This window comes from Amblyraja radiata, chromosome 1 (assembly GCF_010909765.2).
Source record: "Amblyraja radiata isolate CabotCenter1 chromosome 1, sAmbRad1.1.pri, whole genome shotgun sequence".
Classification (NCBI taxonomy): Eukaryota; Metazoa; Chordata; class Chondrichthyes; order Rajiformes; family Rajidae; genus Amblyraja; species Amblyraja radiata.
The window spans coordinates 108,112,634-108,138,239 of record NC_045956.1 but is presented as its reverse complement, the minus strand read 5'-3'; the positions used below and the strand labels follow the sequence as shown (position 1 = coordinate 108,138,239).

General features: G+C 42.1%; 2 protein-coding genes across 4 annotated transcripts in view; both read right to left on the bottom strand.

Moving 5' to 3' along the window:
* dcun1d4 (defective in cullin neddylation 1 domain containing 4) overlaps positions 1–16,576 on the bottom strand; it is a 68,371-nt gene extending 51,795 nt beyond the window's left edge. Inside the window, exon 1 of one of the 3 annotated variants that reach the window (XM_033028420.1) lies at positions 16,329–16,576. In XM_033028420.1, coding sequence (XP_032884311.1) covers positions 16,329–16,347 — 19 coding nt within the window. In that variant the 5' untranslated portion in view covers positions 16,348–16,576. Of the gene's footprint in view, positions 1–15,409; positions 15,607–16,328 lie in introns of those variants that run through there. The other 2 variants (XM_033028403.1, XM_033028413.1) reach the window with 2 other exon arrangements.
* Positions 16,577–20,993: 4,417 nt separating this feature from the next.
* cwh43 (cell wall biogenesis 43 C-terminal homolog) overlaps positions 20,994–25,606 on the bottom strand; it is a 69,516-nt gene continuing 64,903 nt past the window's right edge. The window contains 1 exon segment of the mRNA XM_033034264.1: positions 20,994–22,924. Within this exon segment, the coding sequence (XP_032890155.1) occupies positions 22,810–22,924 (115 nt within the window). The 3' untranslated portion in view covers positions 20,994–22,809.

Sequence of the window (25,606 nt, the reverse complement as noted above, 5' to 3'; positions counted from 1 at the left end):
ACTGGCAACACCGTTAGGGAAAATGTCTTCATTCTACAGGTAACAATGATCACATCTGATTCACCTTTTCAATTCAAGCAGTTTCATTTGCCGACTCAACTTAGTTTTGCTATATGCATTTAATGAGGCAGAAGGATATATATATTATTACAGTGGATTCAAGAGAAAAGAAAACATTCAACACTGAAATCAAGTTGAAATCAACATTGATATTTACAAGGATGTTGCTGGGACTTGAGGGCCTATAGGAAAGAGTGGGGTAGGCTGGAACTTTTCTCCTTGGAGCACAGGATAAACAGGTGATCTTGTAGAGGTGTACAAGATAATGAGATAATAGAAAAAGGTAGATGCACAGATTCTTTTACGCACAGTAGGAGAACTGAGAACCAGAGGACAGAGGTTTAAGGTGAGTGGGGGAAGATTTATGAAAAATATTCAATATATGAAAAATATATACATTTATATTCCTTGTGCATGTTTTCATTGGTAACTTTAGTTAAGCTACACAATTTTAACCCTCTAATATTAATGGAACAAGTTAAACTTTTTAATTTATAAGGAGTGTTATAAAACCCAATTGAATGGAAATAAATGCAAATCATAATTGCCAGCATGCTAACCCACGCAATGTCAGGTGTGGTATCTAGGGTAAAATTAATTTCTAAATTCTGACCCCAAGCATTCAAGGACAATATGCATTTCTCTTCCTAATTACGTTACCTGCCAGGTGGCATTTTTTGTCATCCATGTGCAGAGCACCCAAACCCCTCTACACTCTCATTAGCAGTCTCGCTCCATTTAAATCTGAATTTACATTTCTCCTACCCACGTGTACATGACCTCAGACTTAGATCCATTTGCCAAGTTTTAAGTCATCCATCCCACTTATCTATCCCTTGGCAGAAGTCAAATATTTTCATTGCAGCTTGTCCTCCCATCTATTTTCTTGTCACCAGCACACTTGGATTTCTTACATGAAAACAGTAAATAACTGAGGGCCTGCGACTAGTGATGCCATTGCAGGTCAAACAATAAAAGGCCCATTTATTCAGACTGTCCTCTACGTAATAAGTGATCAATCCACATTAGCACATCTTTCTCCCAACAACACGTCTTATCTTGTGCACCAGCCTTTTGTTTTTTTACAGAACCTTGTCAAATGCTTCTGCAAACTCAAATTCTCTCATCTGCACACCCCCTCCGTAAATGTTGCTTGTTATACCCTGAAAATACTCAAGCAAATTGAATCAAACATTTAAAACTGGGTTTGATTGCATTAGTTTTTCTAAACTAAATACCTTTTGTTCTTCTTGACTATAGACTTCCCAACAACAAATTCTACGCTTACTTGCCCTCTTGAACAAGTTCTTCCCTCTTAATTGAAACCAACCTTCCTGTTGTCTTTGAGGGGTTTGCAGTGTCTTCCACTGTGTCCACCGATGCACAGTCACCTACTTATCTGCCATTTGCTCATCTCCAGTTATTAATTCCTTTGTCTCACACCCTAGCGGTCCCATACTTAGCTGCACTCTTTATTTATATATCCATAAAGGTTCTTGCTATTTTAATATTATTTGCTCATTTACTATCAATTTTCTTCATTTGCTTTTTAGCTGGTCGACCACTAGTTTTTGTCTTGACCTTTGTTAACTAACCATGGACAATTCCCTGATTCGCAGAAGGACATACTTCTGCTGAGCATTAAGAAATGTAATTAGATATCTGCCATTGCTAATGCAATGACTTTTATTTTATTTTCCCAGTCTACGCTAGAAAACATTCCTGTGATATATTGTCAACAAATATTACAAATTTATGATGATTGTATACTTTAAAACATTCAATTGTTTGAATTAACCAAATTAAAAGCTACAAGGGAAACCAAGAAGCAATTTTGAGTTGGGCCAAAGGGCTTGTTTCTGCACTGTATTACTCAATGACTATGTATCCACAATGTGCTATTTTAGGCTAAATAAATTATAGCATATCTATATAATACTAAAAGTGTTCCTATTGTTTGAGTTTGTGCCCACGATATGTCTCTGTGTCAATCTGGTTTTCCTATCTTCTTCCAAACGATAGGCCAGTCTTCCCATTTTCACACATCCTACTCACATTTTTCCCGTGGTGGCAATAAACATCTTCCCGTCGCTTTCCCACCTATATTTCCAAAGTTATTAATCCTGGAAATTTAAAAAACAGCCCGTTTTCTTCAAACTCACCCACATTGGAAAAAAAATAAATCAGAGTGACGTCACAATGCACTCGCAAGGCAGGACGAGACACTCCGTCCGGGTGGGAGGGGCACTCCACGCTCACGGTGAACGTGGAGTGGCAGCGGCTGCTGCCGCCCGACGCCGCCCAGTACCTGGTGGAGAGGGTGGTGCCACAGGCCAAGCCCGGGGACTGGGCCTGGGCTGGAGCCGAGCCTGGTGCTGGAGTGAGGGCCGAGCCCGGGGCTTGGGATGGGGCCGAGACCGGGACCGAGAAATAAGCCGCTGCTGGAACCAAGGACGAGCCTGGGTCCGGAGTCAGGGATGAGCACGAAGATGAAGTCGGGCCCTAAACTGGAAAGATCCTGGGGAGGTGAGGAGGGAGAGTGGGAGGATTGAGGGAGAGGAGGGGGTAGGGAGAGGAGTTGCCACGTCTACACCCTCTCTCGCCACCTCCATCACTACCCTCCCTCCCACTCTCTACCCCCCTCCCACTCTACCCCCCCTCCCTCACTACCACCCTCTCTCCCTCCCCCTCTCTACCCCCTCCCCATCCTTCTCTACCTCCCTCCTTCTACCCCTCTCCCTCTCTAGGGATTGAAGAGGGAGGGCGAAGGAGGAGGGGGAAGTGCTGGGGGATGAGGAGAAATGAGCCGCGCCTGCGCAGTTGGGGGCTATGCGCGAGTGGTGCTAAATTGCGCTGGGGGAACGGGTGAATGGTGGAATCTTGCATAGGGGGAGCAGACCCAACGGGTCTGCACTTGGTCTAGTATATACTAAAGTTACCGATGGAAATATATCAGAAGACACTGGGCAGGCAACATTATCTTAAATTGCACTTTTTTAGGTTTCTGGTTTTGGTAAAATCCACTTGTTTTTAGGAAATTACAGAAATGTAGAGAAAATAATTCCTACATGCAAACTACCTCAAATCGTATAATAATCAGCTTCAATGTCTATTTCAATTGAAAAGTAAACTGATTTCCACTTTGAAAATAAAAAGATTTGCAATTTCCTGCCTGCATTACAGCTAATTAGGTCTAACAAATTCTATTTGCACAGCCAAAATTCAAATGCCTCAACTGTGTCTATTACATTTCCCCCAACCTCTCTTACCATAAATAAATCCTGATGGAAGAGAAGCACAGAAGGATTTGGAATAAATCTTAGATACGTTTCCACATTTAAAAATACCAAGTGTGCAAAAACACTAATGACTGATGAGCTGTATTTCAAACAGTTCAGTCCCAAGAAATGCTGCATGGTAATTCTGGACTGCACTTTGCGAAGGATTTTTTGTAAAACAGGAAACCAGCCAGCCTTTTTTCACACCGCAAGATACCACAATCAGTCTTTGTTTTAGTATGGTACTGGGTAAGGAAAAAAGTCCCACACACAAAACTTGGCAAGAAAAACATGTGCCAGGCAACAGCGATCCTTGCCCTGTGAATGCTTCTCATATCTGGATTACCTAAAGATCTAGATTAAAAAGTATTGCAAATAAGTATTTAATTAATAGTATTTTCAATAAATAGATATATAGGCATGCAAAAGTGAAAGCATTAGGAAACCTTGCAGACTGAAATAGGAGAAAGGAAATAACGGAAAACAGAAATCTTCAAGAAATATTGAAGAACAATATATCTAAAGGAAATTAGTTGTAAAAACAAAAACTAGCGGTAGTACAAAGATTAGTGAGATTATTGGATTGCAAGCAAATAAACACCCAGATCTTGATGACTGGAATTGCAGGGATTCCAAAGGAATGATATTGAGATAGCAGATGCACTGGCTGTCATCTTCAAAAAAATCTATATTTCTGGAAGGTTTTCCAAAGAGCAGAAGATACCATACATAATTATACTTTTTTTTTAAACTGAGAAAACAGGGAATGACAGACCAGTTGCCCTGACTTAAGTAATACGAAAAATGCAAAAATCTATTATTGAGGATGTGGAACAGGGCAAAGCAGTTGTTAAGGTGGACTTTCTGAAGATCTTTGAGAACAAGTCTCAAATTACATCACATTCCTATTAAAAGTCGGATCTTGATGTGTGTGTGTTTGATCGTGTGTGTGTTTGTTCGCGTATAATCACATCTTCTCGAAAAAACAACGCGATAACAGTAAAGTGTTTACATGTTCCGTCAGAAAATGTTCAAAACCCGGAAAAAATTGCTGTCTTCTTGCCTGCGCTGCAAATGACATCACCCCCCCCACTTGGGCCTTGCCTGGAACCGGGAGCGAGGAAGTATTGCGTTCGGGAACCAGCCCTCCTCTGTGATAACGTACCCCCCACACTCTACCCCCTCCCTCTCTGCCTTCCCCCGCTCCCTCTGCCCGCCACGCCTCCCGTGGGGGCAACGGGTAGGGACCGGGTGTGTTGGCTGAGCAGACCCAACAGGTCTGCACTTGGTCCAGTTATTTAATAAAATCAGAGTTGGGTAATATGCTGCCGTGGATTGAGATAGGGTGGAAAAATCAGATCATTTTCAGGTTAGGATGTAAATCAGATCATTTTCGGGTTAGTGGGATGCTGCAGGAATCAGTGCTGGGACACATCTTCACAATCTACAACAATGATTTGGATGCAGTGAACAAATTTTGCTGATAATACTAACTAAAGGGAGAAAGTAGTGAGATAAATGCCGCAGGTACGTTAATGGGCAAATACATAACAAATGAAACAAAAGTGAAGTTGTACATTAGGATTGTAAAAAAATAGAAAAAGTACATTTTTTAAAATAAGATTGACAATCGTAGGTCTGGAGGGAATCAGACAGATCGAAGAGTATCTTTGCACGCATATTAGTGAAAACTATGAGGCAGTTCCAGTAAGTAATTGGAAGCACATTGGTCTTGACTGCAAAATGGTTTGGATACAAGACTAAAGACATCTTACTGCAATTACATAAGACTCGCAGAGACTCCATTTTGAATAGTATGTACTGGTTTTGTAGAATCATAGAGTACAGAAACCTGCCTTTTAGCCTATCGAGTCCACACTGACATACAAATTACCTTTTTTTAAATCCAAGGTCACTGTGCTGTTCAGAAGCAGCTCTATAAGCTATGTCATTGTGCCGCTTTGCATCATAATCCAAAGTTGGACATACTTGTCATTGGAGGAGTGCAATAAAAGTTCATGAAATTGATTCCTAGGATTGTGAATTGTCCCAGGGGAAGAGTGATTAAACAGACTAGCCTTAACTCGATCTTCAAGCACATTCAGGGATGTTGAAATCAAATGGAAAAAGTGGATTTATGGTACAAGATCAAACTTAATATTACTGAATACAAAGGATGATTGAATGGCAAAATGACCTACCCCGACCAAATCAGACACATTTCCTGGAAAGTATTTTGTTTCAAGTTTAGATGAATGCGAGGCAATCTCCTTGACATACAAAATTTAAATAGGGCTTATAAAGTTACATGAAGGATGCAGAAGCAACTCAGCAGGACAGGCAGCATCTCTGGAAAGAAGGAATGGGTGACGTTTCAGGTCGAGACTCTTCTTCAGACCAATGATCTTACGGAGTGGTAGAGAAAGCAGAAAGGATCAAACTGCCTATTGATGCTTCTATTTCTTATAAGAAAAATGACCAATCCTCAAAATGGAGTATTCAGAAAAGGTACAACACAGCAGTACATAAAACATTCTTAAAATTATACAAAAAATTACAAATAAAAAAAACAGGTACATAAATCCAAGTAGTGTGATTCAATGGCAAAGATTTAAAGACCGCATGGATGATCTCCAAAAATTGTTCATCCCAAACTGGCAACAAAAAAAAACTGAGAAGGCGACTCAATCGTGGCTAACGAGGAAAATCATGGATAGTGTTAAATCCGAAGAAAAGGCATATAAATTGGCCAGAGGAAGCAGCAAACCGGAGGACTGGGAGAAATTTAGAACTCAGAGGAGGACAAGGGGTTAATTAAGAGGGGGGAAAAAGAGCATGAAAGAAATCTTGCAGGGAATATAAAAACTGACTGTAAAAGCTTATTTAGATTTTATTTAAAGGAAAAGATTAGCGAAGACAAATGTAGGTCCCTTACAATCAGAGACAGGTGAAATTATAACGTGAAACAAGGAAATGGCAGAACAGTTAAGCGAGTACTTCGGTTCCGTCTTCACTAAGGAAGACACAAATAATCTCCCAGAAATATTAGGGGACCGAGGATCTAGTGAAAGGGAGGAACTGAAGGGAATCCACAACACTGGGTGGCGCCACCAGCAGTGGCTGCCTCGCCAACAGTCTGTCTGTCCTTTCTTCTTTTTGTTATTTTTAGTATGTTAAAAGTATGTTTTAGTGTTCCTTGGTTTGTTTTATCTGGGGGGCGGGGTCGGGGGAAACTTTTTTCAATCTCTTCCCTCGACTGAGATGCAACTGTTTTCCGTATCGTATCTCCGTCCCCACTGCGGTCTAACATCATGGAGTTGGCGGCCTTTCCTGGAGACAGACCCGGCGCTCCAAGCCGCGGGAGTCTGCGGGACTTTAACATCATGGAGCTTGCGATCCCTTTGCCGGGGATCAAAGCTCCAACTGCAGGGCCTGTGGACTTTAACATCATGAAGCCGGCGGCCTCTGGTAAGAAGAGGTCGACTCGGGAGCTCCAAGCCGCGGAGAGTGTTTCAACCGTCCCGATGAAGAAGTTTCGATCACCCCGAAGGGGGGCTTCGATCGTCAGCTGTGGGAGCTTTGATGGCCTCGACTATGGATGGTTTGACTGCCCCGACGGTGGGAGAACGAAGAGGGAGATTGAACTTTATTGCCTTCCATTACATTGAGGAATGTGGAATCCACTGTGATGGATGTTTATGTTAACTTTTATATGGTTGTGTGTCTTGTTGCTTTTCACTTAGTAGGGCTGTATGGTAACTTAAATTTCACTGTACCTTAATTGGTACATGTGACAATAAACTGACCTTGAAACCTTAGTCAGGAAATTGTGTTAGGTAAACTTTTGGGACTGAAGGCAGATAAATCCCCAGGGCCTGATGGTCTGCATCCCAGAGTACTCAAGGAGGTGGCCCAAGAAATCGTGGATGCATTGGTGATCATTTTCCAATGTTCTCTCGACTCTGGATCAATTCCTGTGGACTGGAGGATAGCAAATGTAAACCCACTTTTTAAAAAGGGAGGGAGAAAGAAAACGGGGAATTACAGACCAGTTAGTCTAACATCGGTAGACTTGACTTGACTTGACTTGGTAGTGGGGAAAATGCTAGTCAGTTATTAAAGATGGGATAGCAGCACATTTGGAAAGTGGTGAGTTCATTGGACAAAGCCAGCATGAATTTATGAAAGGTAATCATGTCTGACAAATCTTATAGAATTTTTCAAGGATGTAACTAGTAGAGTGGATAAGGGAGAACCAGTGGATGTGTTATATCTGGACTTTCAGAAGGCTTTCGACAAGGTCCCACATAAGAGAGTAGTATACAAACTTAAAGCACACGGTATTGGGGGTTCAGTATTGATGTGGATAGAGAACTGGCTGGCAGACAGGAAGCAAAGAGTAGGAGTAAACGGGTCCTTTTCACAATGGCAGGCAGTGACTAGTGGGGTACCGCAAGGCTCAGTGCTGGGACCCCAGCTATTTACAATATATATTAATGATCAGGACGAGGGAATTGAATGCAACATCTCCAAGTTTGCAGATGACACGAAGCTGCGGGGCAGTGTTAGCTGTGAGGAGAATGCTAGGAGGCTGCAAGGTGACTTGGATAGGTTGGGTGAGTGGGCAAATGCATGGCAGATGCAGTATAATGTGGATAAATGTGAGGTTATCCACTTTGGTGGCAAAAACAGGAAAGTAGACTATTATCTGAATGGTGGCAGATTAGGAAAAGGGGAGATGCAACGAGACCTGGGTGTCATGGTACACCAGTCATTGAAAGTGGGCATGCAGGTGCAGCAGGCAGTGAAGAAAGCGAATGGTATGTTGGCATTCATAGCAAGAGGATTTGAGTATAGGAGCAGGGAGGTTCTACTGCAGTTGTACAGGGTCTTGGTGAGACCACACCTGGAGCATTGCAGTTTTGATCTCATAATCTGCCATAGAGGGAGTGCAGAGAAGGTTCACCAGACTGATTCCTGGGATATCAGGACTTTCATATGAAGAAAGACTGGACAGACTTGGCTTGTACTCGCTAGAATCTAGAAGATTGAGGGGGGATCTTATAGAAACTTACAAAATTCTTTAAGCGGTTGGACAGGCTAGATGCAGGAAGATTGTTCCCGATGTTGGGGATGTCCAGAACAAGGGGTCAGTTTAAGGATAATGGGAAGTCTTTTAGGACTGAGATGAGAAAAACTTTTTTCACACAGAGAGTGGTGAATCTGTGGAATTCTCTGCCATAGAAGGTAGTTGAGGCCAGTTCATTGGCTATATTTAAGAGGGAGTTAGATGTGGCCCTTGTGGCTAAAGGGATCAGGGGGTATGGAGAGAAGGCAGGTACAGGATACTGAGTTGGATGATCAGCCATGATCATATTGAATGGCGGTGCAGGCTCGAAGGGCCGAATGGCCTACTCCTGCACCTATTTTCTATGTTTCTATGAGAGGGAATCTTATAGAAACATAGAAAATTCTGAGGGGATTGGACAAGCTAGATGCAGGAAACATGTTCCTGATGTTGTGGGGAGTCCAGAACCAGGGGTCACAGTTTAAGAATATGGTGTAGGCCATTTTATACTGAGATGAGGAAAAACTTTTTCACCCAGAGAGTTGTGAATCTGTGGAATTCTCTGCCACAGGCCAATTCACTGGATGTTTTCAAGAGAGAGTTAGATTTAGCTCTTCAGGATAACTGAAACAAGGGATATGGGGAAAAAGCAGGAACGGGGTACTGATTTTAGATGATCAGCCATGATCACATTGAATGGCGGTGCTGGCTCAAAGGGCCAAATGGTCTACTCCTGCACTTATTTTCTATGTTATGGAGACTGTGAGATCAAGAAAGGGGTGGGAGGTGTCGGAGATGGTCCATGTAAATTTGAATGCAGGATGGAAATTGGTGGCGAAGTTGAAGAAGTCCATGAGTTCTGCATGGGTGCAGGAGGTAGCACCAATGCAGTCATCAATGTAACGGAGATAGAGTTCGGGGATAAGGTCAGTGTACGCCAACGGGGATTGTGTCCAGGGAGGAAGTGGGAGGATTCGAAGGAGAAGTTGTTATGGGTGAGGAATGTTAGGTGGAGTAGAATGTTCTACTAGGTGGAGTAGAATGTTAGAGGAAAAATTGGATGGTTCTTTAGTCGAGGAAGTAACAGAGGGTGTTAATGCCTTCCTGGTGGGAAATGGAGGTGTAGAGTGACTGAACGTCCATAGTAAAGATGAGGGGGGGGGGGGCTCAGAAAGTGGAAGATAGGTTGGGAGAGATTGGACAGGTACGTGGAAATCATTTCAATGGTACAGGAACAGGCAGAAACAATGGGTTGCCAGGACAGTTGTGTTTATGGATTTTGGGGAGAAGGTAAAACCGGGTTGAGCGGGGTTGGGAAACGATAAACTTGGAGGCCGTGGAAGGCAGATAGCCTGAAGTGATGAAATCTGAAATTGTCTGTGAGATTATGGCCTGGTGCTCATCTGTGGTGTTTCTGGCTATCATTTGGTAAGCTTTGTCTCCTTTCCAGCTTTCTCCTGCCCTAGCACAATCAGTCTGAGAACAGGTCCATATCCATGTTCTCCAGGCCTGACCTGCTGAGATACTCTAGCACTGGTCTTTCTTCAAAATGGCAGGTATTTCTGGGAATAATACAAAAGGTGCAGGATCAGTTCATTCCAAAGGGGAAGAAAGATTCCAAGGGGAGTAAGGGGCGACTGGCTGACAAGGGACATCAGGGACAATATAAAAATAAAAGAGAAGAACAACCTAGCAAAGATGAGCGGGAAGGAAGAGGATTAGGTAATGATTAAAGAGCAACAGAAGATAACTAAAAAGGCAAAATGGGGAGAAAAGATGAGGTACGAAGGGTAAGCTAGCTAAGAATATAAAGGAAGAAAGTAAAAGCTTCTTTAGGTATGTGAAGAGTAAAAAATTAGTTAAGACCAAAGTTGGACCCTTGAAGAATGAAAAAAGTGAATTTATTATGGGGAACAAGGAAATGGCAGATGAGTTGAATAAGTACTTTGGATCCATCTTCACTAAGGAGGGCACAAACAATCTTCCTGATGTACTAGTGGCCAGAGGATCTGGGGTGACAAAGGAACTGAACGAAATCCACATTAGGCAGGAAATAGTGTTGGGTAGACTGATGGGATTGAAGGTTGATAAATCCCCAGGGCCTGATGGTCTACATCCCAGAGTACTCAAGAAGGTGGCCCGCGAAATCGTGGATGCATTGGTGATCATTTTCCAATGTTCTCTCGACTCTGAATCAATTCCTGTGGACTGAAGGATAACAAATGTAAACCCAGTCTAAAATGGGTAGCGGGGAAAATGCTAGATTCAGTTGTTAAAGATGGGATAGCAGCACATTTGGAAAGTGGTGAAATCACTGGACAAAGTCAGCATGGATTTATGAAAGGTAAATCATGTCTGACGAATCTTATAGAATTTTTCGAGGATGTAACTAGTATAGTGGATAAGGGAGAACCAGTGGATGTGCTATATCTGGACTTTCAGAAGGATTTCGACAAGGTCCCACATAAGAGATTAGTATGCAAACTTAAAGCAAACGGTATTGGGGGTTCAGTATTGATATGGATAGAAAACTGGCTGGCAGACAGGAAGCAAAGAGCAGGTGTAAACGGGTCCTTTTCAGAATGGCAGGCATTGACTAATGGGGTACTGCAAGGCTCTGTGCTGGGACCCCAGCTATTTACAATATATATTAATGATCTGGAGGAGGGAATTGAATGCAACATCTCCAAGTTTGCAGATGACACAAAGCTGGGGGGCAGTGTTAGCTGTGAGGAGGATGCTAGGAGGCTGCAAGGTGACTTGGATAGGTTGGGTGAGTGGGCAAACGCATGGCCGATGCAGTATAATGTGGATAAATGTGGATAAACATATTTTCTATGTTTCTATGAGAGGGGATCTTATAGAAACATAGAAAATTCTGAGGGGATTGGACAGGCTAGATGCAGGAAACATGTTCCTGATGTCCAGAACCAGGGATCACATTTTAAGAATATGGTGTAGGCCGTTTTATACTGAGATGAGGAAAAACATTTTCACCCAGAGAGTTGTGTATCTGTGGAATTCTCTGCCACAGAAGGCAGTGGAGGCTAATTCACTGGATGTTTTCAAGAGAGTTAGATTTAGCTCTTAGGGCTAACTGAAACAAGGGATATGGGGAAAAAACAGGAACGGGGTACTGATTGGTCAGAATCCCAGGGTGCTTAAGGAAGTGGCTCCAGAAATCGTGGATGCAATCGTGGGTGATAATTTTCCAATGTTCTATAGATTCAGGATCAGTTCCTGTAGATTGGAGGGTAGCTAATGTTATCCCACTTTTAAAGAAAGGCTGGAGAGAGAAAACAGGGAATTATAGACCAGTTAGCCTGACATCAGTGGTGGGGATAGATACTGGAGTCAATTATAAAAGATGAAATAGTGGCACATTTGGATCGCAGTAACAGTATCGGTCCGAGTCAGCATGGATTTATGAAGGGGAAATCATGCTTGACTAATCTTATGAAATTATTTGAGGATGTAACTAGGAAAATGGACAAGGGAGAGCCAGTGGATGTAGTGTACCTGGACTTTCAGAAAGCATTTGATAAGGTCCCACATAGAAGATTAGTGGGCAAAGTTAGGGCACATGGTATTGGGGGTAGAGTGCTGACATGGATAGAAATTTGTTTGGTAGACAGGAAACAGAGTAGGGATTAACGGGTCCCTTTCAGAATGGCAGGCAGTGACTAGTGGGGTACCGTAAGGCTCAGTGCTGGAACCGCAGTTATTTATAATATACATCAACGATTTAGATGAAGGGATTCAAAGTAACATTAGCAAATTTGCAGATGACACAAAGCTGGGTGGCAGGGTGAACTGTGAGGAGGATGCTATGAGAATGCAGGGTGACTTGGATAGGTTGGGTGAGTGGGCAAACGCATGGCCGATGCAGTATAATGTGGATAAATGTGGATAAACATATTTTCTATGTTTCTATGAGAGGGGATCTTATAGAAACATAGAAAATTCTGAGGGGATTGGACAGGCTAGATGCAGGAAACATGTTCCTGATGTCCAGAACCAGGGATCACATTTTAAGAATATGGTGTAGGCCGTTTTATACTGAGATGAGGAAAAACAGGGTGACTTGGACAAGTAGGGTGAGTGGGCAGATGCATGGCAGTTGCAGTTTAATGTGGATAAATGTGAGGTTATCCACTTTGGTAGCAAAAACAGGAAGGCAGATTACTATCTAAATGGTGTCAAGTTGGGAAAAGGGGAAGTACAACGGGATCTGGGGGTCCTTGTTCATCAGTCAATGAAAGTAAGCATAGTTGAGTATAGGAGCAAAGAGGTCCTTCTGGAGTTGTATAGGGCCCTAGTGAGACCACACCTGGAGTATTGTGTGCAGTTTTGGTCCCCTAATTTGAGGAAGAACATTCTTGCTATTGAGGGAGTGCAGCGTTGGTTTACAAGGTTAATTCCCAGGATGGCGGGACTGTCATATGTTGAGAGAATGGAGCGGCTGGGCTTGTATACTCTGGAGTTTAGAAGGATGAGAGGATGTCTTATTGAAACATATAAGATTATTAAGGGTTTGGACACGCTAGAGGCAGGAAACATATACCCGATATTGGGGGAGTCCAGAATCAGGGGCCACAGTTTAAGAATAAGGGGTAAGCCATTCAGAATGGAGACGAGGAAACACTTTTTCCTCACAGAGAGTTGTGAGTCTGTGGAATTCTCTGCCTCAGAGGGCGATGGAGGCCAGTTCGCTGGATACTTTCAAGAGAGAGCTAGAAAGGCTCTTAAAGATAGCGGAGTCAGGGGATATGGGGAGAAGGCAGGAACGGGATACTGGGGATTATCAGCCATGATCAAATTGAATGGCCTAATGGCCTACTCCTACACCTATTGTCTATAAAATGTAAGTTATTGTGTATAGATTGGAATCGTAAGTAATAATCAGTCATCGATGCCAATCATTTGAGAACCTACTCTTGGATCATTCCATATTACCACAAGGCTGTGCTGTCTCCAGTATGCATTTAATTTCACCTCGTGTTAAATCAGTAGTGCATGCAAGAGTCAGTACACAATTAAAACAAAATTGCTTCCCAGTCTGTGCAATGATGTTGACTGACAGTCAAAGGCAAGAAAATAAATAAATGTGTATTTTTGTTGATGTTATGTATTAATATAACTCAGGTGGTTCAGGTTTTCAAATGATACGGATCTGTATTGTCCAGAATGTTGAGTATTTAAAAATTCCATTTGATTTTCTATTCCAATTATAAACTATTTCCATTGAATTAATTGTTTAAAATATACCAGGCATTCTTTTAAATTTGAAGTATATTGAACCAGTTGCATGTTAGATTTTCCCTACATTCTGTTCCACGTGGTAGAACTATAACAGAACAATTTCTACCATGTAGAACTTGATAGAATTCTTACGTTAGACCCAAAATATTCTACATCAAATCTCTATTTAAAAATGCATCTCTGTTTTGTATAACTTGTTAGGGTCGGTTATATTGAAACCTCATACCTCATTAAAAGCTGCGTGGGAGGGTGAGCTGAATACGAAACTAACAGACCAGCAATGGGACTCTGCCTTGGACTTGACCCATTCTTCCTCCATATGTGCCCGTCATGGCCTAATCCAATGCAAAGTCCTTCACAAAGTCCACTACACAAATGCAAGATTATCTAGAATTTACCCCGCTGTTAGGGACACCTGCAACAGATGTAATCAATCTCCTGCCAACCATAGCCATATGTTTTGGTCTTGCCCTAAGCTAGCAGCCTTTTGGAGGAGTGCTTTCGACTTGATAAGCAGAGCCTACGGCCAGACTATTCCTCCAAACCCAGTGTCAGCCATTTTCGGTACCCCTCCCAACACCAACCTCTCTGTTGCGGTGAAACGGGTTCTAGCTTTTACAACCTTGTTAGCCTGGAGACTGATCTTGCTTAACTGGAGGCTCACCTGTCCCCCGACACACACCCGCTGGATTAAGGAGGTGCTTTACAATTTAAAGCTTGAAAAACTTAGGTTCTCTCTCAAAGGCTCTACCAAGACATTCCTAGATACATGGAATCCTTTCTTGGAACTTGTTAACTCTCTCAACTTGTCCCCGGACTCGGAAGAGGACTGAGTGCTCTCCACCATTGTTCTGCTCTACTGCAGCTGCTCTCCCCTTAACACCCCCCCCCCCCACACTTATTTATTTAATTACTTACTTATTTACTGTTATTAGTGACCCCCTTTTTATTTATTTTTTTATTTTATTTTTTTTAGTACTTTTTGTTTCGTTTATCTTACCATATTTGTGTGTATGTATGCGAGTGTTGTTTGTCCCCGTTTGGTTCCGACCTGATTCGGGTGGGTTGAAGGGGGGTAAGGGTAAGGGCTTTGAGGGTCGCTTACATACTGTTGCACAATTATGCCATGACTGTCACTGTCTGTTATCATTGTATGTATGCAAATTGCTGTGAAATTCAAATAAAAAGATTTAAAACAGAACATTCCAGGTTATATTTCCCAGTTAAAGGTTTCATTTTATAAATCGTGAACTGAACATTGAATATTCCTACGAAGGTATCACTAGCCCAATTAGAAGAACAAGTGAACAACTGGAATCGGATCGTCGCCTATTTATATTCTCCAGAGATACTGCCGGACCAGAGTTCCTCCGGCACTTTGTGTTTTTTTTACTTAGAATCAGATCAGTCAATTTTAACACACGGAAACAAATCGGGGACAACAGACGTATAACAAATGGATTACTATGGTGATGAGTGCCTGAAATCTAAATTAGGAAAACGCAGACTGAAAAACGTTACATTAAGGACTTGAAACACGACTCAGATTTGAGAATTTGTTACTGATTGAGGATGTTAGTCGATGCATCCAAATCAAATATAGGTTAAACAGTTGACAGCAAACAAACACGAAACATTTTCAGTTGGTTAAGACCCAAAAAATTACATCACTGTATCGCACTAATGGCAACATTCTACAAGAGACAACTAAAAAGCCAAATACAAGGAAAACCCAACTGACCTGAACGCAGAATGATCACCATATCTTGCATAGCCACACCAGTGGGTGAATATGCCAAGAGCGGAGAGAGTAATTAAAATAATTCACGTTCACAAAAAAAGTGAAAATATATGAGCCAAGAAATACAAATTATTTTAATGACTGACACTGAGGCCAACCAAACAAAAGCGAAGTTTGTGCAGGCTGGCGTGCATGCAGAGCTTGCCTGCCGGTCAGAGGTGGGAAGGGGGAGCTCCGCCTCCAAGTGGGAAGGGATTATAATGAGACTTCCCCCCCGCCCCCCCCCCGGCTCCCGCGCGCAAAGCACTGTGGGGGTTGCAGTTCACTTGTGACGGGCTGCACCGCGTAACCAAAGAACGTGTCGTCACATAACTACAATTCCCAGAATACGTCACGGGCTTTGCGCTGACGTGCTGACGTAAGGCCAGTTGTTTCACCCCCCTCCTCCTCTCTCCTTGAAAAGCCTGAAATAAATGCAACTCAAACTAAAGCTTTGCAGCAGAGTTAATGTCCCCACCCCCACAACTGTGGTGTTGGTGTTGGGGGGGAAAGAAGAAGGAGGAGGAGGGGAAGAATGCTCAGGCCCACTTGCCAGTACTGGGGCTAATTTGCCCCATTTTATTTTATCAGTGCGTACTTATCACATTACCGTTCTTCGCCCTCAACCGATCAGCAGAACGGGGAAACAATCAGCCAGCGCTTCACAGAGAGGGGGGAATAGGATGGCAAATAACATAATAAGAGCTGCGCCATTGCTTCTCTTACCAGTCACGTAAAAAAACTAAAACAGAGCGATATTGGGGGTGGTGTGAAAGGATGGCGATTCACACCGGATTTGTTTTAAAGGGACCTCCGGCTGGATGCTGCTGCCGACGACGGGGAGGGGAGGGGAGTGATATGAAGGCGAGCTGGTACTTACTGACTGCATCGGCGTGCATTTTCAGTGCAGTGAGGAGACAGGCGGGCGGACGGACGGGCGGACAGACAGGACGCCGCTGGACAACCGCTCGGTTCGTGCCGGGAAAGCCAGTCAGCCGGTAACTGCGGACGGGAGTCCCGCCCCTGCGCCGCGCCCGTTGGCTGCCTGCGCGTCAAAGGGCGTGTGTGGTGGCAGCGGCCACCAGTCGCTACCGACCCGCCGCTCCACCACTCCTCCTCCTCCTCTGCCTCTGCCAGTCGCTCCACTACTACTCCTCCTCTGCCTCTGCTGCCAGTCGCTCCACTCCTCCTCCTCCTCTGCCTCTGCTGCCAGTCGCTCCACTACTACTCCTCCTCCTCTGCCTCTGCTGCCAGTTGCTCCACTACTCCTCCTCCTCCTCTGCCAGTCGCTCCACTACTACTCCTCCTCTGCTGCCAGTCGCTCCACTCCTCCTCCTCCTCTGCCTCTGCTGCCAGTCGCTCCACTACTCCTCCTCCTCCTCTGCCAGTCGCTCCACTCCTCCTCTGCCTCTGCTGCCAGTCGCTCCACTCTGCCTCTGCCAGTCGCTCCACTACTACTACTCCTCCTCTGCTGCCAGTCGCTCTACTACTACTCCACCACTCCTCCTCCTCTGCCAGTCGCTCCACTCCTCCTCCTCCTCCTCCTCCTCTGCCAGTCGCTCCACTCCTCCTCCTCCTCTGCCTCTGCTGCCAGTCGCTCCACTACTACTACTCCTCCTCTGCTGCCAGTCGCTCTACTACTACTCCACCACTCCTCCTCCTCCTCTGCCAGTCGCTCCACTCCTCCTCCTCCTCTGCCAGTCGCTCCACTCCTCCACTGCCTCCAACACGGCCAGTCGGTGCCCACTTCTTCCGTCAATACCTTCGCTGCTGCCGTCAGTCAGTCAGTCAGTTCTCGCCTCCACTATCAATAGTGCCCACCGCTCCTCTCGTCCTAGGGCAACTGATCACCGTGCCCAGGCCTGAAGCAAACGTAAGCTGCGCCTGATGCTTCCGCATTGACAGCGTCTTCGCGCATCTCTCTTCCCCCTTTAGCTTTTCTCTCCACTCCACAACTGTCTTTAACTTTACTCTCCCCCCCCCCACCCCCACCACACCCACCAAATTAAACCACAACCTCGTCGCCGCAGTAAATCACTAGGCCGAGTACCAGGGCGACCGACCCTTCAGTCAGTGTTGGTGCGACCCACCGCTGTTTACTGGTGGAGGTTAAAGGTGGCCAATGGCCGGATTGTACCGAGGTCAAGGCTGTGGTAACACTTTAAGTCAAGCCAGTTCCATCTAATTTTGACACTTTTTAAGGCTTACCCATTGGGTGCAGCGATCCTGGTGACTTTAAAAGTCACTCTTGCTATCTCTTTGCTAAAATTAATGCCGACATATCCTCGGGTACTAACACTTTTCAGAGTTCTACCGCGTCTATGGCGAACGTCGTGCCTGTCGATACTGAAGCGCGGTGCAGCCAACGCCTAGGCAACCGGAGCTGGACAAGGGATGGGATATCACCCCAGGGGGCCAGATGGGTGGCAAGGGAGTTGTGTTTAAAGATGGGTGCAAACACTACTGGGTATGACACTGATTAATGTATAGATGCTGAGAATGACTGGAATTTGTTTTGTATATATTTTTATTCTAAAAAAGTTGATTTTTGCATTTAAAAAATCTATACTAATCCCACTTGCCTGCATTCATTCTATTTCTTTCTATCCCTGGTCATTCAAGAACATATCAAGAAGCCTTGTAAGTGTTACTGTTTCAGCCTCTACCACCTCCTCTGGGAGATCATTACAGATGACACCCACTATCAAAGATCATACATTTGCATGAAAAATCTACTCGGATCTATAAATATCCTCTTGCTCACCTTGCTCTCCTCCTGTTTTAGCGCACCCAATGGGACACAAATACTGACTATGTACTATATATTTACCTCATAATTTTGACATGTTTCCACAACACAAATAGAAAATAACGTGATGAATAATGGCACACTATTTACATTACACGGGCTAAATTGGTTATTTCACAATTTTGACCAGGAACTAGAACACCAGGTAAAAACTGTCTTGAATTTAAACAGAGGGGAAATAAACAATTTCCAACAGTAAATCAGACACCATTGTCTCTTAAATACACAACTGCTATCTTCCCTGTGGGTGATCATTTAAATTGACAAGCAATCACTTCTATTGACTTGTACAACAAAACTATTAAACAATAGAATTGACCCTTTTATAACAAAATACAACCTTTAGTATTTTTAACAAAACCGTTAAACAACATAATACAACCTGTTATTATAAAATAGAATAATTTGCTTTTTTAGCTTGCAGTAACAAAAATAAACTTATTTCTATTGAAAAGACCTTTGGGTTTGACAATCCTGTAAAAGTAACTTTGTAATTCTGAGTTTGAAACTCTTTAACCCCTAAAAACCCTTATCCCATTGACAATATTTTGCTTATAATAAACATGCTTCTTGAAGCAATTTAATTTAGATTGCGCATTAGAAGTATGCACCGATAGTGCATGTGGGAGATGAAGTTTGCTTATTCTCCCTTTTAATGGAATGCGCTAATGTTGATATTATTAAGCTTTCCTATTTAAAATTCGAATATGGGCTGTTTTTTTCCCTGTAGAGACAACCCTTTAGTTTCTAATGAATGGTCATCAACCTGAAAATACTAGATCTGTTTTGACAGATTGTGCGTTTAGTGATTTTTTTTTTTTAAATTTCATTTTCATCTGTTTATGGCTATATTTAAGAGGGAGTTAGATGTGGCCCTTGTGGCTAAGGGGATCAGAGGGTATGGAGAGAAGGCAGGTACGGGATACTGAGTTGGATGATCAGCCATGATCATATTGAATGGCGGTGCAGGCTCGAAGGGCCGAATGGCCTACTCCTGCACCTAATTTCTATGTTTCTATGTTTATTGATATCATTCTGAAATGTAGCCAAATGCTCGTTCAAAACCAGATGCCAAAAACAAAGGCCACATTTTGTGTACGTGCAGATTGTAGAAAGATAGAAACATTGAAGAGACAGAAGCTAGCCATTCTGCCTAGGCCAGCTGAAAAAGGCTATTCAATGTAAAGCCACCTTCTAGGACTTGATCCATAGCCTTACGGGTCATAGCTCTTTAAGTGCTCATTCAGACATGTGGCTTTTCTGACACAACCACCTTTTCAGGCAGAGTTCCCTTTACTTTCTGAATAAAACATATTTGTTAATATTCTGCACTTGTTAATTAACCTCCTGGTTTTTACTCCTCAACCAAAAGAAGTTGGTAATTTCTATATACTCAAATCAGGCCCCTTGGATTTTTATACTTCAGTTAAGACTTATTTCAGCCTCCTCTGTTCTAAACAAAACAATTCCTGTTTATCTAATCTTTCTTCATAATTTAAAATTTCCAGTTCTGATAATCTCTGCAGACATTTTCTCATTGTGGTGACAAAAACTGTGTACAATACATGAACTGTGGCCTCAAGTGTATATAATTCTCACATGATCTACCCCCCTCCCCTTCCCTCGCTCTTGCATTCTAAGAACACTCAATTAATTACTAATGTTAGAGACAAAATGCTGGGGTAACTCAGCGGGTAAGGCATTATCTCTGGAGAGAAGGAATGGGTGACGTTGCTTGTTGAGACCTTTCTTTAGTCTAGAAGGATCTTGACCCGAAAATTCAGCCATTCCTTCTCTCAAGAGATGCTGCCTGAAACGCTGAGATACACAGCCATTTTTGTGCCTACCTTTGGTGTAAACCAGCATCTGCAGTTCCGTCCTACTCATTATTAATGTTTCCTTTTCTTATAACTCTCCAGCATCAAAGCTTTGGACTATTATCTTCAATGGAAATTTACCAATTACTCGTGTCTTCTGGCCATCGTTGTCTTTTTTGTAACGTGCTAATTGAAACTAAACAATATTAAACCAATACTAAACTCAGCGGGTCAGGTAGCATCTCTGATTTTGTGTCTATCTTCGGTGTAAACCAGCATCTGCAGTTCATTCCTGCACAATATTAAACCAGGGAACTCTAATCATTCCTGCTTCTGACTAGTATTTGGTTATTTTAACTTGAACATTTGCAGGCTTTGGTGATCTCCTACTGTCCCCTTTCAGATCCACCCACTCCCTCTGCAGTTGGGGACTTTTTACTATTGCTCATCTTCTCAAATATTTGTGTCTCAATTATTCGCTTCTCCTCATCTAACTTAACTTTCTCTGGTGATGCACATCCAAATGGTCTTTGGTATTTTGGAGGTTGTGTTGTTGAGAAAAAGCTGGGAAAGAGGATTAATAGCAGGCTAACGGTAAACAGTAAATGGACAGCCTTGATAAAGCGAGAAATATCAAGGTACAAAACACAGCCTAAAAGGTTTAGCGTCCCAGGGAAAGTGTATTGACAGAGGAAGAAAAGGTATACATTGTTGTTCAGAGGATGAGAGAGGAAAGGGAATTGGGAAAAATGTGTTTGTGTTTTTGCTCTCATTTGATTATACCATTTAACTAACAAAGTACTTAATATCTACACTGAGCAATTTTCAAGTTTTGTAAAATATTCTCAAATAGAACATAAGTAATTTGGAAAGTAGAACAAAATGTTAAATGTCACAATAAACATTCTGGTATTGTAAATTTAAAATTTTATTAAAAGGCACCATGAATATTAGAAATTGGTATTAAGTCATCTCTTCAGCCAACCAAATTTTAGGCTGTTGCTATTAGTCTACAAAAAATAAAATTTCATGCAATTTTTTCACATACAAAAGGAATATGTTTTAATATAGCACCCTTCACATCCCTTTCATAAAGCTCTAAAGTCCTCCGTTTTAAAGCAGTATTACTGTTGTTAAGAATATGCCAAGGGTGTTGTTGTCTCAGTAGCCATTTATAATTAACTTTCTAATCCTCCATTTCATTCTAGTTTTGATTTTACACCCCTAAATTCACTGAAAAATGAAACTAATCTTATATTTTTTAACTTCAACATTTTGAATATTTTGCTACTCCTGCTTCAGTGAGTACCTCGGTTATTTACTTCTTCAAAAAGGATAACTGCTTCAACCTAATGAATCTACATTGCACATTTGGTCCAATGTACTTTTTATGTTCCAATGTACATTTTAGGATGGCAGTTGGCCAAAATGGACCGAGTGATTCAGGTTTGTTAGAACTTTTTTGGTACAAACCTCAATCCCATTGCTCTTTTTTTCTTGTCTACAATCAATCATACTTCCAAAAGTCAGTTTGATCCATGCTCTTTAAGATTATCCACACTTTATAAATATTTCTCGTTTGTCCTCTACAATATGCTACCATATGTAAAACTCTAATAATCCTCGTTAATTCAGAAATCCCAATGGTTCAGCATCTAACTTGCTCATTAATTCCGAGTTTGAGCCAGGGCAGTGTGTGGCCAGAGCTAGAGTCTGGATTGTGGGATGGGTGTGCAACTGGGGTCAGGAACATCAGGGATCAGGAATTAGGGTCGTTTTGTGCTAAAAAACACAAGCTGAAACTCAGGATTTTATTTCCCCTTTCCGTATAAAACTCACCAGGATTCAGTTTTCATTCCCTTTGACTTATAGGCTCACTCAAAAATATTATACCATCATGTAACATTTTAAAAAAAAGGTGAAATATCAGTGTGTTGGGGCATTGGAATAATATCCAATGGTCTGAAAAATCTGCGCATCGAACACCAAAGTCGCATGGGTGGGGGTTATCAGAATTTTACCGTAGTGTTATTCAGTTAGGTATACCAGAGTTTTGCATTTTCCAAGAACATATCCACAAATGTATCTTCAGAAAATTACACATCCAGTACAAAACAATTGACATAATTTTGAGTGAGTTTTCAGTTTTCATAAAGCATAATACTGTAAGGGAATCCATCTGAATGTCTAGAGAGCTTTGATGTTATAGTGTTTGGAACTAACAGGCAGGTTAGCTGTTTTTACATGTATATTTATTTCCACTATTACTGTGTCAAGAACAACCTTGTCATATCCCAGTTGTCATCAAATGGTGCGATAAATATTTATTAATTTATCAAATTTCCAAATGCATGAAAGTAACAATAGGATTTTTTTTTTAAGTGCTGGAATACTTAGGCAGGCAGCATCTGTGGAGGACATAGGTAGGTCAGACCCTTTCTTCAGACTGATAAAATTTCTGCATATTAGAATACATACTATGAGAAACATTTGAAAGGTATGTGGAACATAATAGCCAACGGGAAGAATCAATAACATGGACTGTTTTGAAACGTTCTACAATCTCTCAGAATTTAGTAACAAATGCCGTAGATCCTATTATAAAACATTGGCCTTATATATGGTTCCTAAAGTTCCTGCCAGCACATGGGAAGATTCTTAATAAAGAGTTGAACAACTGTGCTTATATACAGAAATATTAAATGTGTTTCAGATTCCTGCAATTAATTGTGCGATCACATATGCTTTTTATTTTTCCCTTTTTCATTCTGCTTACGGAAGTACTTTGGTGTGCTCATATGAAAGTGGTGTATGTGTTCATAGTTGTGTCCACGTTTATAGGATCCAAACCTAAGAGAGAAAGAACTAATGTTATTAATGGAAAAAATTGTCACTAATGGAAAGTTGTTCCACTTGGTTTCAAGTAAAACATGAGGTGTGAACAATGTTTAATTGAAATCTTAGTACGAAAGGCTTGTGGGAGGTGGGGGGTATTTTGTACAATGCGTCCATGAGATCTTTTGAGCCAGCGCAAAGATAAGATGGTCCTATTGGAGAAAAGAAGTGCTGGGCCTAATCTTACGGACTGTAACCATGCAGGCGGCTGAAGTTTAAATGAGAGAGCATTTTGGTCATAGTGATTGTATATTTCAAGGTAGTAATGAAAAAGCATAGTGGAGAACTCCAAAGCAAAGATCATGAATTCAAGGAAGACCAACACCAATATAATAAAATAGGACCAGGCAAAAACTAGGAGCAGTTCTTTCAGTTAGGTATACAGGCACCAAGTCATGGTAATTTAAAAGTAAAATGGAGAGATTTTTGAAAACGTAACCAAAAAGGTTGATGAGGGCAAAGTTGCAGATGTATATATGGACTTCACCAAAGCATTCGACAAGTTTCCATATGGTGGGCTGCTCTGGAATGTGAGATCACATGGGATCCAAGGAGAGCTAACTGAATGGATAGAAAATTGGCTTTGTGGAAGGACGCTGAGGGTATTGATGGAAGGTTGCTTCTCGGACTGGAAGCCTATGACTAGTGGTGTGCCTCAGGGTTCGGTGCTGGGCCCGTTTAGTGGCATGGCAAGATTAGCACGTTTGCAGATGATGTAAGTGGTATTGCAGATAGTGAAGATGTTTGTGAAAAATTGCAGCAGGATTTTGATCAGTTGACCAGATGGGTTGATGGAATTTAATACTGAGAAATGTGAGGGGTTGCATTTTGCATTTTGGGAGCTGTAGAGCAGAGGGATCTAGTGGTGCAGGTGCATGGTTCCTTGAATGTGGAATTGCAAGTAGACTTTTGACACTTTGATCTTCATCAGTCAGAGTATTTAGTATAGAAGTTGGAGGTCATATTACAGTTATATAAGACGTTGATGAGTATTGTGTTCAAATCTGGGCACCATGTTGTAGGAAAAATGTCAAGCTGGAAACGGTGCAGAGAAGATTTACGAGGATGTTGCCATGATGTGAGGGTATGAGCTATAGGGAGAGGTTGTGTAGGGTGGGATTCTCTTTCTTGGAGTGCAGGAGGATGAGGGGTGATCTTATAGAGGTGTGTAAAATTATGAGAGGAGTAGATGCACAGAGTGTTTCGGACTGAGTAGGGGAATTGAGGACACAGGTTTAAGGTGAAGTGGAAAAGATTTATTAGGAATCTGAAAGGTAACTTTTTCCACACAAAGTGTGGTGGGTGTATGGAACGAGCTGCCAGAGGAGGTAGTTGAGGCAGGGACTATCCCAACATTTAAGAAACAGTTAGAAAGGTACATGGATAGGACAGGTTTGGAGGGATATGGGCCAAACACAGGCAGGTGGGACTAGTGTAGCTGGGACATGTTGGCCGGTGTGGACTAGTGTAGCTGGGACATGTTGGCCGGTGTGGGCAAGTTGGGCCAAAAGGCCTGCTTCCACACTGTACAACTCTATGAGAGAGTTCTGACCCAACATATTCCCATAAGGGTGATGTGCAAGGACAACAAGTCCAAGAAAACTTGAATATCAAGGAATATCGATGGTTGGATAAATGTTTTTTTTTTTTAACTTGGCAGGTCTAGAGCACTGAAAATGGGAGAACAGGAGAATATAAAATGTAGGAGGGTATTTAAAAAATGAAATAAGGAGGGAAAGGAGAGACATGAAACATCACTGATGTCAAAGAGTAGGATGCATCTCAAAGCATTTTATAAGTTCAGGTGATCCTCACATTTGGGTAACAGAAATTCACTCTTACAAAACACAAACCCAAAAATTTGAAATAATGGATAAAATGCATTGTTACAGAATTTATGTGGATAAAGTAAATAGATAGTCAAGGAAAACACAAACCGTTTACAAGGTACATAATCCCTCCCTCCTCACCCCACACCCCCCTCCCTCCCCTTCCCCACCCCCAACTGTAATGCAGGAAGAGCAGGCATTAAAATGGATCAAAGGGGCAATTGCCAGAGAATGTTGGTAAGCTGTTAAAAGGATAATTCACATCTGTATTCACCAAGGAGAATTAAGAGAGGGTAATTGTGAAGTTCTGAAACAAGTTGCCATATATAAAAAAAGGTATAAGACGTCAAAGCACGATTAAAGAGCATAAATCACAGCAACCTGAAGAGATGTATCCCATGATGAAATGATCACTGGAACTCTCACAAATTTTTTAATCTTTGCTGGCCACAGATGAAATTCAAGATGATAAATATGGATCCTTATTCGAGAAAGGCAGCAGGAATAAGGCAGTTAATTGTAAGCCTGTGAAGCTAACATTAGTTGGAGGGACATTATTGGAAAAAATACTAACAGAATTCATCTACATTTCCAGAGGCATGGATTCATCAAAAATAGCCATCATTGCTTTGTTTGAGTAACTTGTGTAGCAGCAAACTAAGGAGGGATATGCTGGATTCATTTTCCTTTGAGCAGAAATATGATAGATATACAAAATTATAAGGGGCATAAATAGGACAGATAGCCAAAAACCTTTCCTTGTGATAGAGGTATCCAAGATCATAAGGAATAGGTGAGTTAGTGACTT